We start from the raw sequence: 14,947 nt of genomic DNA, 5'->3' as shown, positions 1-14,947 counted from the left end.
GCGACAGAGTGCGCTCCTAGGCTGACCCTCCAGAGGACCCCGAGAGGGCAGCCTGCACCTTCCCAGAGCCGCGGGTCTGTGTCCGCAGCTGGCCTCCTGGGAGCCTCACTCTCCGTAGGCCCACCCTCAGCACTGCGGTCTCCTGACTCTCAGATCCCAGGCCGCGGTGATCTGACGGTGCTCTGTATAACCGAGACTTTTATTCAGCTACTCTCTCTGAGGATTAACGGACTCGGATTGTAGACGGAATGTTCCCACGGGCACGCGGTCATAAATGCACTTATTCACAGTTAGAGAGTCATGTATTCAACAGTTTGTAGTGTCAGCAGCACACAAGGGAGCAGATTTACGAAGGGGAAAGCAATAGAGCCCCTGCCTTCAAGGAGCTCACCTTCTAATGGGGCAGACGGATGCTGATGCAGATGTTGAGAAGCAGGACAGACAGGTAAGAGCTTTGGTGAGAGGCAGAGACGAGCACAGTGCTGCGGGGGCTGGTTCTTCTTACAGGTCCAAGTGCTGTACAGGTTCCAAGCTCAACCCTGGGCTTAGTTTTCCAATGAGCCTCTCTTCGTTGGCCCTGTTGTTCTCTGCTCCCTTTTTGGCTTTGCACCTTGTTGCTCTTACTTTATGAAATTACACTCTGTTCTTCAAATTTTTGTAGTAAATGCCTGGAAAAGCCCCGAAAGGTATTTGTAGAGTGGAAAGGATTCCACATTCACTGCGCACAGGGAAGAGCGTGGCCAGGATGGGGTGTCACCGCAAGCCCGAGAGAGGTTCGGAGACCTCATTCCCGGTCACGTAGGGAGCGGTGGGGCGGGAGTCCACCAGCTGGTGGGACATGGAAGCTGCGCTTTTCCAGAAGGAATAGACAGCAGCAGAGGTGGAGACTGACTTCAGGCTACTTTCACTGTGTTCTCCCGTGTATTAGTTTTATCCACAGTGTATCAGTGGTTTCTTATGTCAAGTCCAGGAATATCTGTGAGTATGTTTCACAGTTATATGCAGAAAGTTTGGGGTGTGTTTGCGCTTTTTCTTTTTAAGTGAGAGATTTCAACAGGGATTCAGTAGTGGTCTCTGACGTATAGCCTAGAGGAGTTAACTGCTGAACCAGTGACAAGACACTGACTGCTGACCCGGGGCTGGGCTTATGGGCAGAGCTCAGCACGAACGCTTGGCTGTCTGAGGGGGGCCCTGAGGTCAGACTAGCCTTGTACAGATGAGGAAACTGAGGCCCAGAGGATGCCATCTTCCTCCTCTACGGTTCTGACAAAAGCGCTGTCCCAGCTTTCTTAGTGTATGTCTCACCTGCCACTGGGAGGGAAGTTACGGACTTGAATATTTTGCTGGGCCCACAAATACCCATACAAAAGCCCAAAATGAGACTGGAATTGGACTGCTAGCTCTGCAAGAGCCTTCTCCTGGGAGAGAAACTGCTTGTACCTGCAGCTCAGAGCAGGCTGTTAGGTCCCAGGGGGCAAAAGTCCATCAGCCTGGCAGTTCAGCACCATGTGGAACAAACCAAACGGCATATTGGACTGATTCCCACTGGTCAGTGGTTGTTTGCTCACGTGAAGGCAGCCTGTCCGAGATGAGCCCTCAGGAGGACCAGCTTTGGCGCAAGTTGTGTAGGGCCAGGGCTGGGGGAGGGGAGGGGTAGCAGTAGTCCTTCTCAGTTTAGTAAAGGGAATCTTGTATGTATGTGTTTGAAAAATAGTTCAGCCATTCTGATATTTGTCTACCAAATTAACTTTCCTCAAAAAACTGATTTAGACAAATGAAGTGTCTGGTGCCTGTGAAGTAACACGTGTAGCGTAGAGTTTGCATATTCATCCCCATGGAGGTGTCGAGAAGACAGTGAATATATGGCGCTCAGAGGCACTGTCTAGGCTGGAGAGGAATCAAGAGTTTACTAAAACAAAACACAAGAAAAAATTTTCATAACTAGGTGTGGTGATGGATGTTAACTAGACTTACTGTGGTGATCATTTTGCAATATATATAAATATTGAATCATTGTGTTACACACCTGAAGCTAATATAATGTTACATGTCAATTATATCTCAGTAAAAATAAAAAATAATAAAATGCTGACTCCTGCAAAACAAAACAAAAATCCCGAAGGGATAATAAGACGAATCTTAAGTAAACACGTGTTTTCTTGCACTTAGGGTTTGTTCGTGGTAATAAAATAAGCAGAGATAGACAAGCACTAGTCAAATGGGAACAAAAATAGGGATTTTTGATTAACCACAAGTTCAATTTGAACCTAAACTGCTAAAAAAAAAACAAAAAAAACACAAAAAGGGAGGCTGTGGCTATGATTACAATTTTTAAAAAGTGGTTGATGTTGAAGCACCTAGCAGGGGCAAGCACAGCGGGGGGTCCGTTGCCGTATCATGTCCGTTGAACAGCCCCGAGAGGTGTATGTGGTGCCCCAGGTGGGCTCTGCACGCAGTGCGCTGTCCTTGCCTCGCTGGCTGCGGGCCGCCCCCGCCCGGAATCCCACATCCCCTTCCTGAACCCGCCTGGGGTTGAGAGCTCTTCAGCATTAAACCCACACTGCGGTTTCTGCAGAAAGTCTCCCCTGTTCCCTCAGTCCCTCCAGGCTGAGGAAGGTGTGTAATTATTTGTCTTATTTCCTGAGTAGCTGTGAGCAGAGACTGTCATGTGCATCTCTGCATCACTAAATGTTTTTGGACTCACTGGCATCTGTGCTTGTCAGACGAAGGCAAGAGTATCATACCCAGATCCTGAGAGAACATGTGACAGGTGGTGACTCACTGGGGTGGCACAGCGGCCTGTCGCTGTGTTGTGTGAATGGTGGATGGCAGAGCCAAGGTGCTCCTTCAGTTGTCCACTAGACTGGCAGAGCTGTCCAGAGCCCCTTTGTGCCTCTGGAGGGCGGGGAGTGGGCTGACCCTCAGGACAAGGACAACTCAAACCGTTTCACAACAAACAGGCTGCTCTGGAGAGCAGAGTTCTCCGTCGCCAGCAGTTCCATTCAGAGGCTCGGCGCGCTCTTCGGGCTGCTTTAGGAGGTGTGCTGTGTTGAGCAGGAGAGGGGCTAGGTCCTCTCCAGAGCTCTCTTCACAGGGAGCAGTCCTCAGGCCCCTGCTGTCTGCCGGGTTCTGGAGATAGTGGAGAATGAGACCCCTGTGTCCCTGCCCTCGGGGAGCCTGCACCGTGCAGGCTGTGTTACTTCGGGTCTTCCAGAAGCAGACACCAAGTCCCCCAGGACGGCTACATTCCAGAGATTTATCAGAAGGTCAGTGAAGGGTGGAGGGAGTGGAGAGGCCCAGAGAGCCTCAGGCCAAGGTGCAGGTCTGGCGTCTGCAGAAGAAGGGGCGAGAAGGACTGAGGAGGAAGCGTCTCAGCCCACAGCACAGTTCTGAGACAATCTGGGCCTGGCTGATGAGGTTTCCCCTGGGGAGGAGCCCTGCGTGGGCCAGCCATGCCTGCCACCACTGAGTCATTGGCAGACAGTAGCCCAGAGAATGTGGCCTCTGTGCAGACGTGGTGGGCATCCAGAGGGCAGCAGCTGGGACCACTGGTCAGCTCTGCTCCAGAACAGGCTCGTTTGAAGGTGATCAGAAGGGCGGCACTCCACGGCCTTCACACAGGGACTCAACCACACGGTTCCTTCCTGGCTTGCTCCCCCAGAGGCATCTCAAGGGCTTCTGTGTCACGTGCCAGTAAGCGCTACGCCTGGGATTTTGGCTCAGATCCCTCTGACTTGATCGAGTCTGTGCTTTGTTACCTAACACTGTGCCGCGTCTCAGGATCTCTCCTAGCTCCTGAGCCAGCATTCAGAGCACACACCTACTTGCCCACTGTCACCATGAGCGCCTAAGTGCGTGAGTAGCAGTAAGTGACACAACTTAGCCCGGAACTTGATTAGTAATTAGTTTACATTGGTGTGGGACTCTGACTTGATCTGAACCAAGGTCTAATTCTGTGTACAGTTTACTCTGATTCCTACCTTCGACTTCATGAGGACAGGGCCCCAATGACTCAGCTAGGGGAGCGGTAACTCCTAATATTCTCGTAGAAGATACATGGTTTCGGGCTCCAGAGCTCAGAGAAGGCAAAGCATAGTGCTGTGTTTGGTTCTCCTTTTGTTTTTCTTTTTTCTCCCTGCCAGTATGATATGGCTGTCTTCAGGGGAAGCCCATGCCTGCTCGGCTCATCACTGATTTCCCCTTAATTATTTGTTGAATGAATAATGAATTATGGGAAAAAAGATGTAGCACAATTGCACAACAAAACCCACCTAGTTCACTCCCAGTACACGCGTCCACAGAGGGAGCCTCGGCACAGGGCGTGGACGGCTGGCGTCCAGTGCGCCCCAGACTCCTGCACCCTCGGGCAGAGCCGAGGGGCCAGCAGAAGGATTGAGATGAGCAGCGTAGGCCTGGAGCGGGTCTGAGAGCGCCGGCTCGCGAAGTCGTTAGCCGGACAGCCATCAAATGTACGTAGGGATTCGTGTAACGTGAGGTGAGGGGATGTGTACGGACAGGTTTGTGTGTGCACATACCCAGAATCGTTGCTAAGGTGGTGACCATCTGTATGTGTCTCCTCCGCCGGCTTGGAGTCGTAGGGGAGCCGGGTCCCGGGGAAGCTCAGCCCACAAGAGCCCTCAGGCAGGCTGCCTCGGCCAAGCTGAGGTTTCCAGGTCCCTGAGGGCCAGTCTCCTGGAAACCATCGTTTTGTCACCTGGTGACCGCTGGGACTGGGGAGAGAACTTCTCCGAGTATTTGGTTTCCCTGCCCTCTTAGAGGTGGTGAAGGGAACGGACTGTGACTTTCTCCTGACTGCTTGGTCTCCTCATCACGACTATCACAATTACACTTTCACTTCTTTATAACTTGGCGCCGACTTGCTGGGCTTTAACTTTCCGTTTCTAATTCTTCAGCCTCCCTTTCTGCTAACAGCCACTCCTCGCTGCTGTTGGGGTGCCTACCTTTGAAAACCACGTCTTACCTTTTTTTTTTTTTGCAGTACGCGGGCCTCTCACTGCTGTGGCCTCTCCCGTTGCGGAGCACAGGCTCCGGACGTGCAGGCTCAGCGGCCATGGCTCACGGGCCCAGCCGCTCCGCGGCATGTGGGATCTTCCCGGACCGGGGCACGAACCCGTGTCCCCTGCATCGGCAGGCGGACTCTCAACCACTGCGCCACCAGGGAAGCCCGTCTTACCTTTTTAATTGGGGGATTCTAATATACTAGAGACTGAGAAAGTAAATGTTTAAGATTATTAGGCTTATATGTAAATGAAGAGGCCGGTGGGCTCTGGGAGACTTGCCCTGCGTGCTGTGGCAGGAGTTGCAGTGTGCTGACTTCAGTCATGACTATCTTCTCTCTCCGGGTGCTTCTTTTGCTTCTTCCCTCGTTTTCTGTCACATGCTGAACAGGGGAGTTTGCTCGGAAATGTCTCCATTGAAGCAGGGTGGACCATCTATTCATTTTGATTCACTCTGTTCTTCAGAAGATCACCTAATCATGTTATTGCCTACATAGCATGTGTGAAGCCACACTGTCGTGCTGTCATAAACTGAGCGTTTTGTTGGATGTTGTGGAGAATATTATCTATGTCATGTATTCTAGAGTCAGACAGAACAGGTTGGAAATCCCAGATAGAGTCGCTGAGTCCCTGTGTGAATTTGTATAAAGCTTTCCAAGTCTCTGAGCCACTCTCCTGTCATCTACAAAATGGGGGAAATAAATGGCTGCTTCCTAAGTTGCGAAGCTTATGTGGTTTAGTGCATTGTCTTATTCAACACCGTGCCTAGGACCTCGTGGACAGTTGGCAAATTATAGCTGTAATTCCTTCCTAATTCAAGCACCTTTTCCCCTGAAAGTGAAGCTGGGAGTCTCTTCCATGCTATCAAAAACTTTGGCATAGAACCTCCTGTCCACTCCCCCTGGTCTTTGGAGAGTCAAAACTCATCACCACACAGAGCGGCCCTTCCACAGACAGTTGGAAGCTCTGGCAACTAGGAAGTTCCTTTGTGTCAAGCGGCAGTTAGCCTCTGTTTCAGAAAAGGACAAAGCCAGCATCCATCCCTTGTAACTGAGGCTGACGCTTAACGTTTTCTCTTGGTCTGCAGCGAACAGAGTATCTGCCAAGCCCGGGCTTCCGTGATGGTCTACGATGACACCAGTAAGAAGTGGGTACCAATCAAACCTGGCCAGCAGGGATTCAGCCGGATCAACATCTACCACAACACTGCCAGCAACACCTTCAGAGTCGTCGGAGTCAAGCTTCAGGATCAGCAGGTGAGTGCTGGGGTGACAGGCCGTCCCCACACACACCCCCCCCACACACGCACCCCTCACACACACACACACACACCTCACACACACACCCCTCACACACACACCTCACACACACCAGACACACACACACCCCTCACACACACACACACCCCTCACACACACACACACCTCACACACACCACACACACACCTCACACACAACTCACACACAACTCACACACACCACACACACACAAAACCTCAGACACACCTCACTTCACACACCCACACACACCTCACACACACCCCTCACACACACACCCCTCACACACACCACACACACAACTCACACACACCACACACACACAAAACCTCAGACACACCTCACTTCACACACCCACACCTCACACACACACACACACCCCTCACACACCACACACACACAGACACACACACACACACACTGGTGGAAAATGGTCAGAGAACAACAAGGTCACGATTTAGAGTCAAAGGTCTGGGTTCAGTGTCCGGCTCTGTATTCTCATACCCCAAGGTGTAAGGCCTTGAGCAACGGTCTTTTCTGAACTTCAGTGTTCACAGCTGTCTTACACAGGCAGTGATCCACACCCTGCCTACCTCACTGTGTTACTGTCATATTAGAATATAAATAAAATAATAGATGTGAAACAGCTTTGAAAAATATATTGTACAAATGTGTTAGTATTATTCTCTGCCTGCATACCCATAAGTAATATAGCTGTGAAGATTTTGGGTCCACCAACCCCCTAAGTCTTACTTTGGGGGGGAAATCAAGATGATTTAAAGAATCTGGGATCATTCTCCTCCATAATAGTACATCCTGGAGAAATCAGATGAGGTAGTTTGTGAGTGTACCTGGTAAGTACCTGTGCCAATAAATACAAGGTAAGTCCACCTATGTCCGCGGTAGTCGTGTACAAATAACTCAGACAGAGTGAGCTGATGTGTCGTGGACTGAAATAGAGACGTGGAGAAAGGGCTCGTGTGGCTTCACCACAGTGACTCTGTTAGGGCCTCAGGCTCTCCCTCCGGCTCTCTTCTTAGAGATGGACAAGGACATTTTTCAGCAGTGAAATCGGCAGATCTGTAGTTCAGCATTTATGAACACCTCTGCCTTAAATAGGCAGCCCTTGTCAGTCAGCCCTGGGCTGAGCTGAGCAGCAGGTTTGCTGCTATCTTTGCAAGAATCATCGTGTTCTCAAATAGGAAAGAGAACAGAAACTGAGGACTCTGTTTTTAGTGTGTTGCCTATTGAATGGGTTTCTGCTTTTGCCAAAATAGTCCTATTAGATTTCAGATTCTTGTGGCTAAACGGGACCTCCTCACTTCAGAACCCCTGATCAAAGGTGGTCTTTCTGACCTGGAACTCTGGGTACCTTCAGGGGCATCCCTGTCCCTTGTTGATGAGCCTTACGGATAGGCAGGTTATTCTAAAAACCTTCTAGAAGCTGCTTCCCTGTTCTTCTAGTTCACTGATTCTGGCTCTGCCTTTTAGAGGCACACTGCACCATATGCTGCAGGATTTATAACACCTTTAGCCCCAACTATAGTGACAACCAAAAACATCTCACACATTTCCCTGACAGCCAGGGCAGTTCCACCCTGGTACTCGCCTTTGACATAAGGCGCATTATCTCAGGCAGTTCCTGAATCATAGTGGGTGTTCCCTAAGTGGCTGCTTTTATTATGACAAGTTTTCCATTCTCTTCATGCCTCTTGGTTGCCCTGCAGGGCACACTAGGAAGATACCATGGTGTGTGGGAACCAACGTGAACCTGGTTCTCGGAAGCCTCAGCTTCCTTCAGAGGAAAGCACGTGTTGGGGCTCGTTTGGGAGGAGACCTTTGCTGCGTTCAGGGAGGGACTGGCCGCCGTCCTCAGTGATCTCCTGGGGAAACTCAGAGAGACTCTGTTGCCTCAAACTTAGAGATCTTCTGGAACCTGATGGAGAAGTTACCAACATAGCCTTCCAGCTGGAATTACACGTTCATCAGACAGGCTCCTGGAACATGGTTGCAACTCTGCCCAGGTGGGTGGGACACATTAGCCAGGAACACAAAAGAGATTCTCAGTAAACCAAGGTATTAGAGAAAGTGGCAGGAAACCTGGTCCATAATAACTTTTATGGACCCAGGAGAAAATATGGATTTTCACAGGTCTGATTTCCAGTCAGTATGGATTACAAGGTCAAACATCTTAAGAGAGACAGAGATTCCTGGTCTTATAACCAGAGGGGGATATCTTACATGTTCAGTGCTCTCTATGGCTTACAGAGCACTCTTCATGTTTATTATTTCAGTCCCCCAGTAACCCCATGAGGATAATGGTATAAGAATTGTCTCCCCCGTTTTGCTAATAGGTGGACATAAAACCAGGTGATCATTTGTGGGGAAAAGGACTGGTAAGTTATAGTATCATTAGCCAGGGTCTAACCTGAATCTCACATCAAAGGTGAAGAAACCAAAAGATGTTTAGTTGAGAAGGAGTTATGGCCACTAAAAATGTTAGTGACTCTCAGGCTGAATTAATAGAAGTAGAGGCCCAGAAGGAGGGATTTTATAGTCGTGCTCTGCTCTGCACTGGTTGTACTTTCCCGTGAATGTTGGGACCAAATCTGAGTGCCGTAAATGAAATCTGTAAGGAGGAGGGCGTCCAAACTGGTGAGAGGTCTGAAAGCAGCATTATTATGTGGAACAGTTGAAGAAGTAGCAAGAGATATTTACTTGGATGGAGGTGGATGGACCTAGAGACTGTCATACAGAGTGAAATAAGTCAGAAAGAGAAAAACAAATACCATACGCTAACACATATATATGGAATCTAAAAAAAAAAAGTTTCTGAGGAACCTAGGGGCAGGACAGGAATAAAGACGCAAACGTAGAGAATGGACTTGACATGGGGAGGGGAAAGGGTAAGCTGGGACGAAGTGAGAGAGTGGCATGGACATATATACACTACCAAATGTAAAATAGATAGCTAGTGGGAAGGAGCCACATAGCACAGGGAGATCAGCTCAGTGCTTTGTGTCCACCTAGAGGGGTGGGATAGGGAGGGTGGGAGGGAGACGCAAGAGGGAAAAGATACGGGGATATATGTATACATATAGCTGATTTGCTTTGTTATACAGCAACAACTAACATAACATTATAAAGCAATTATACTACAATAAAGATGTTAAAAAATAAAATAAAATAAGTTTTATCCTTCAGCTCTTGTCTAGATTAGTCCTACCAAAGCTTGGAGAATTAGTTTTAATATAAAGCTGATAAGGACAGAGGTTGAAAGTAATAGAGTGGAAGAAGATGAACCTTAACAGACACTAACCAAAGAAAATGGTGTGACTATATTAATATTATACAAAGTAGACTTTAAGGCAAGAATTATTAGTGAAGATAAAGGACCTTTTTAATGATAAAAGAGTCAACTGAAAAGGATGACATAACAATCCTAAATTTGTAGGCATCTAATATATCTTCAAAATATATAAAGCAAAAATGGACAGATCTAAAGGGAGAAATAAAGGAATCCAGAAGCCTGGTCGGAGATTCTGTTCATACCTGCAAGAGACTGGAATAAGTAGACGTAGAAAATTTGAAGAGCATTATTAACCAACTTGATGTAATTTACATTTATAGAAACTACAGGCAGCCACAGTAGAATATAGTCTTCTCAAGTGTACATTGAGCATTTAACAGAACAGACTACATGCTAGGCCACAAAGCCAATCTCAACAAATTTAAAAGGATTAAAATCATACAGAGTTTTTCTTAGACCACAGAGGAATTAAGCTAGAAATCAGTAATAGAAGGATAACTAGAAAATCTTCAAATGTTTAGAAATTAAGCAGTATACTACTAAATAACCCATAGGACCAAAAAAAAAAGTCTCAGTGTAAAACTAGAAAATATTTTGAACAGAACAATAGTGAAACTGCAATGTAGCAAAACTTGTGGGATGCAACTAAAGAACAGCATATAGACAAATGTATAGCTAGAAATGCATAGCTTAGAAAAAGAATGATTGAAAGTCAGTGACCTAAGCTTCTATCTCAAGAAGCTAGAAAAAAAACAAATTAAACCAACAAAAGTAGAAGGAAAAATTAAAAGCAAAACCAAAAATCTAATGAAATAGAAAGCAGATACACAATAGAGAAAAGCAAAATGTTGTAGTTTTTTTTGAAAAAAAGAGTCTAGATAGACCCACATATATATAGTCACTTGATTTATGACAAAGCCCCGTTGCACTCAGTGGGCTAAAGATGGTCTTTTCAACAGATGATGGCAGAACAATGAGATATCAATATGAAAAAAAAAACTTTATCCCTAGTTCGCACTATACCCCCAAATTAATTAAAAATCAACCTAAATATGCAAAGTAAATCAATAAAGTGTCTAGAAGAAAATTCAGGAAAATATCTTCATTATATTGAGGGGAAAATACAGGAAAATATCTTTAGAACCTTGAACGGGACACACAAAGCATTAACTGTAAAAGAAAAAAAATTAAGTTGGACTTCTTTAAATTTAAGGAGTTTTCTTTGTTAAAAGGCCCCATTAAGAGAATGAAAGGGCAAGCTACAAACAGGGAGAATATACGTACGTACACACACACATACGTACATACATATATACATACATACATATGGGCGGGGAGAAAGAGAGGGAGAGAAATGAATATGACAAAGGATTCATATGAAGAATATATACAGAACTCCTACAAATCAAAAAGAAAAAAACATACAACCTCTTAAAAATGAGCAAAATGACTGGGACAGGAGTTTCACAAAAGAGAAAAGAGCAGTGGAACAGAAGACATGGCCAGTGAGCACGTGAAGGTTGCTCTGCATCATTACCCATAAGGGAAATACAAACGAAAACTGCAATCAGAGTACTGCACGCACACCAGAAAGGCTAAAATTTAAAGGACAAAAGGCTAAAATTAAAAGGATACCAAATGTCGGTGAGGATGCAGAGCAGCTGGAGTTCCCGTTACTGCTGGCGGAGGTGTCCATCAATACAGCCTGTTTGAAAAATGGTTTGCCAGAACCTAGTAAAACTCAGTGTACACCTACCCTATAACCTACTCTTGGGTACCTACCCAAGAGAAATGAGTGTCTGTGTCCACTGAAAGACCTATATGAAAATATTCCCAGCAGTTTTATTCCTGATACCCAACAGTTAGAAACTACGAGAATGTCCATCAACAGGAGAATGGATAGGTTATTTATAGTATATAAAAAAATGGAATGTTATGTAGCAATCAAACAAAACTATATACTTATAAATGCAGTGACGCAGGTGAATCTCATAGATATTATATTGAGTGAAAGAACACAGAAACAAAAGTGAACATACCATATGAATCCATTTCTGTGTAGTCCAAGAACAGGCGAAAGTAACTGATGGTGATACTCAGAAACATGGACATCTCTGGGGAGGAGTGTATTAAATGAAGCTGATCCACACCCCTAAGTGGACTTGTAGTAATGCACATGCTCTAAGGAGAGTAAACAAGGGAATGGAACCATTGAGTAGGTACAGAGATTTTTAACTATCAGCGCTCGTAAGTTCTGTCTGTCAGTTAATGAACACTGACCACCTCTCGAGATGGTCAAGTGACAAATAGGCCATGTGTCATCTGCACGTATGTCCAAAACACATTGCATGGACTCTCCTTTTTTAGAAGGCAGTTTAGAAGTTTCAGAGTAGATCTTTTCAAACAGAAAATATAAATGTTTAAATGGTCATGTCCATTGATCCAGAAATTCTGCTCATAGGAATGTTCACACAGACATATGCACAAGGATATTCAGTCCAGCATTATTTATAATATTTTCATTTTACATATGAAGAAGCTAATGCTAGTAACTTTTCCAAGTTTATTCAGCTACAAAGTAATAAGGCCAGAATTTTAATCCTGAACCATTTGACTCAAAACCCTCTGCTCAGTCCTTGTACCTCATACGGTAGTTGTGTTTGGAGCAGTCGTAGACCCTTGTGGGCTATGTCTGGCTAGCAGACACAGCACTCGGTGAGCAGCCTTTATAACTCTATGCTCTAGGTGTAGATGGATCAGAAATGGTAACCCAAGAGCTGCAGTTGGAGGACAGGCCAGCCATGTGCAGCAAAGAACCCAGAGGACTTCTGGGACAGCTTTATCACACTCTCCCAATCCAGTAGCCGAAAATCTCTAAAAGTAGAGAATCGATTTCTGAGGCTCTTTAGAGGTTAGAGCTAGGACCAGAGAAGGAATTATGGGAAGAAAGATTGCAGCTCATTATGCTGGCAGTCAGAAGCAGCACAAAGTCCTAGGCTACAGGCTTGGATTCTAAATTCAGTTCTACCATTACTTACCTTGTAACCTTGGGCAGATCACTCATTCTCCCTGGGCCTCAGTTTTCCCAACTGTAAAAAGGGAGGATTGAGTTAGACATTCTGTCTGGTCTCTGAGTTCCTTACGCCACACTGTTTCTAGATTGTGGATAGGCATCCACCTCCCCCAGTTCCTGCTCCAAGTCCCCCTCCAAGAACATAGCCAACCAGAGATTTCGGATCTTAGGATTCTAACCTCACTTCCCCAGATCATCCCCTCAAGTACCTGGAAAGATATGTGATACACTGAAGAGTCTTCTTTTATCTTGCTTCCGTATCCCTCAACCATTCTTGATATGATGTGGTTTCCAGACCTTCGTCCATTTGAAACACATCCCTCTGGCTTGCTCTAGTTTGTCAATGTCCACTAAAAGTGCAGCACCAAAACCACACAGACACAGACCTTCTGGTAGAGACTTAACCACGGCAGAAAGGAAGAGGGTCTCATCTCCCTCATTCTGGTCACTGTACCGCTATCATCGTGCCCTCTCCTCTGAAGAGCTGTGTTAACCACAAGTCACTGTGCTGCTTATCATGCATGTAGCCACAAAACCTCCAGCCCTTTTCTGACGATCTAGAGCTAAACCCAGAGAGAACCACCGAGGAACCTGGGCATAGATGTTGGCCAAAACTGCAGTGTCAGTATGTAACAACTAAGTTAAGAAACTGTTGGGCTTCCCTGGTGGCGCAGTGGTTGAGAGTCCGCCTGCCGATGAAGGGGACGCGGGTTCGTGCCCCGGTCCGGGAAGATCCCCCATGCCGCGGAGCGGCTGGGCCCGTGAGCCATGGCCGCTGAGCCTGCGCGTCCGGAGCCTGTGCTCTGCAATGGGAGAGGCCACAACAGTGAGAGGCCCGCGTACCAAAAAAAAAAAAAAAAAAAAAAAACCTGTTGTGTTTCTTTAGCTAATTTAGTACACGTGCTTCTCTCCCTCCGTCTCTCTCACTTGCTCGCTCTTTTTTCACCATAGGACAATCCAAACCTACCTTCCACCTGGCCGAGACTTGGGAAAAAGCTCTTGTGGGTATTGCCCGTATTTGCTGTCCTCTGGCCTTTAACCAACAGCACAGCAGGATGGAGCAGTAAATCAGAGTTCTCATCTTAGTGCCCCAGCCAGCACACAGGGTGTCTTGGCCATGTCCCCTTGCGTCTCCAAATCTTTTCCTGAGCTCTCCTTCCTGACCGGGGGGACAACAGACTGAGTTATCGGCAATTCAAGTCACAAAACCCTAGAGCCTCAAAGCCAGAGGAGATCTGAGAAATCATCTTGTACCTCTCCTAAAGCAGAATCTTTCCATTGTATCACTAACAGCAGGCCATCCAGCCTTATCTAGACTCTGCTTGCATATTTCCATCTCTGAGGACCTTAATATTTTTCAGTTAACACTTGCTGGCAGCCTGTGTGCTAGCAGCTGTGTTAAGTGGTTTCATATGCATAATTTCTCCCTGCCATTCCCTACCCCCACCACCACCACCTCTGGCAACCATCAATCTGTTCTCTGTATCCATGAGCTTTTTTTTTTTTTTTTAAGATTCCACATACAAGATAGATCATACAGTTTTTGTCTTTCTCTGTCTGACTTCTTTCCCTTAGCATAATGCCCTTGAGATCCATCCATGTTGTCACAGATGGCTAGATTTCATTCTTTTTTATGGCTGAGTAATATTCCATTGTGTATATACCACAGTTTCTTAATCTGTTCATACATCAGTGGACACTTAGGTTATTTCCATATCTTGGCTGTTGTAAATAATGCTGCTGTGAACATGGGGGTGCATATATGTTTCTGATTGAGTGTTTATATTTTCTTCAGGTAAATACCCAAAAGTGGAATTGCAGGATCATGGGATAGTTCTATTTTTAACTTTAAGGAACCTCTATACTGTATCCTGTAGTGGCTGCACCAATTTGCATTCCCACTGACAGTGCACAAGGGTTCCTTTTTCTCCATATCCTTGCCAACACTTTATTTCTTGTCTTTTTGATAACAGCCGTTCTGACATGTGTGAGATGATATCTCCTTGTGGTTTTGATTTGCATTTCCCTGATCATTAGTAACGTTGAGCATCTTTTCTTGTACCTGTTAGCCATCTGTATGTCTGCTTTAGATAAATATCTATTCGGATCTTCTGCCCATTTCTTAATTGGATTGTTTCTTTGCTATTGAGCAATACAGGTTCTTTATATATTTTAGATATTAGTCCCTTATGAGATATATGTTTTGCAAACAGCTTCTCCCATTCAGTAGATTGCCTTTTCATTCTGTTGATGGCTTTCTTTGCTATA

General features: G+C 46.0%; 1 protein-coding gene across 4 annotated transcripts in view; it reads left to right on the top strand.

The window, feature by feature from the left end:
* Positions 1–14,947, top strand: part of EVL (Enah/Vasp-like) — a 164,335-nt gene that overhangs the window by 95,865 nt on the left and 53,523 nt on the right. For all 4 annotated transcript variants that reach the window (XM_082649034.1, XM_082649035.1, XM_082649032.1 and 1 more), the window contains exon 2: positions 6,106–6,274. In XM_082649034.1, the coding sequence (XP_082505160.1) occupies positions 6,106–6,274 (169 nt within the window). The remainder of the gene's footprint in view (positions 1–6,105; positions 6,275–14,947) is intronic.

Source organism: Grampus griseus (genome assembly GCF_964374135.1).
Source record: "Grampus griseus genome assembly, chromosome: 2".
NCBI classification, from domain to species: Eukaryota; Metazoa; Chordata; class Mammalia; order Artiodactyla; family Delphinidae; genus Grampus; species Grampus griseus.
Note: the sequence above shows the minus strand (reverse complement) of the source record. Positions and strands in the feature narration are given on the sequence as shown.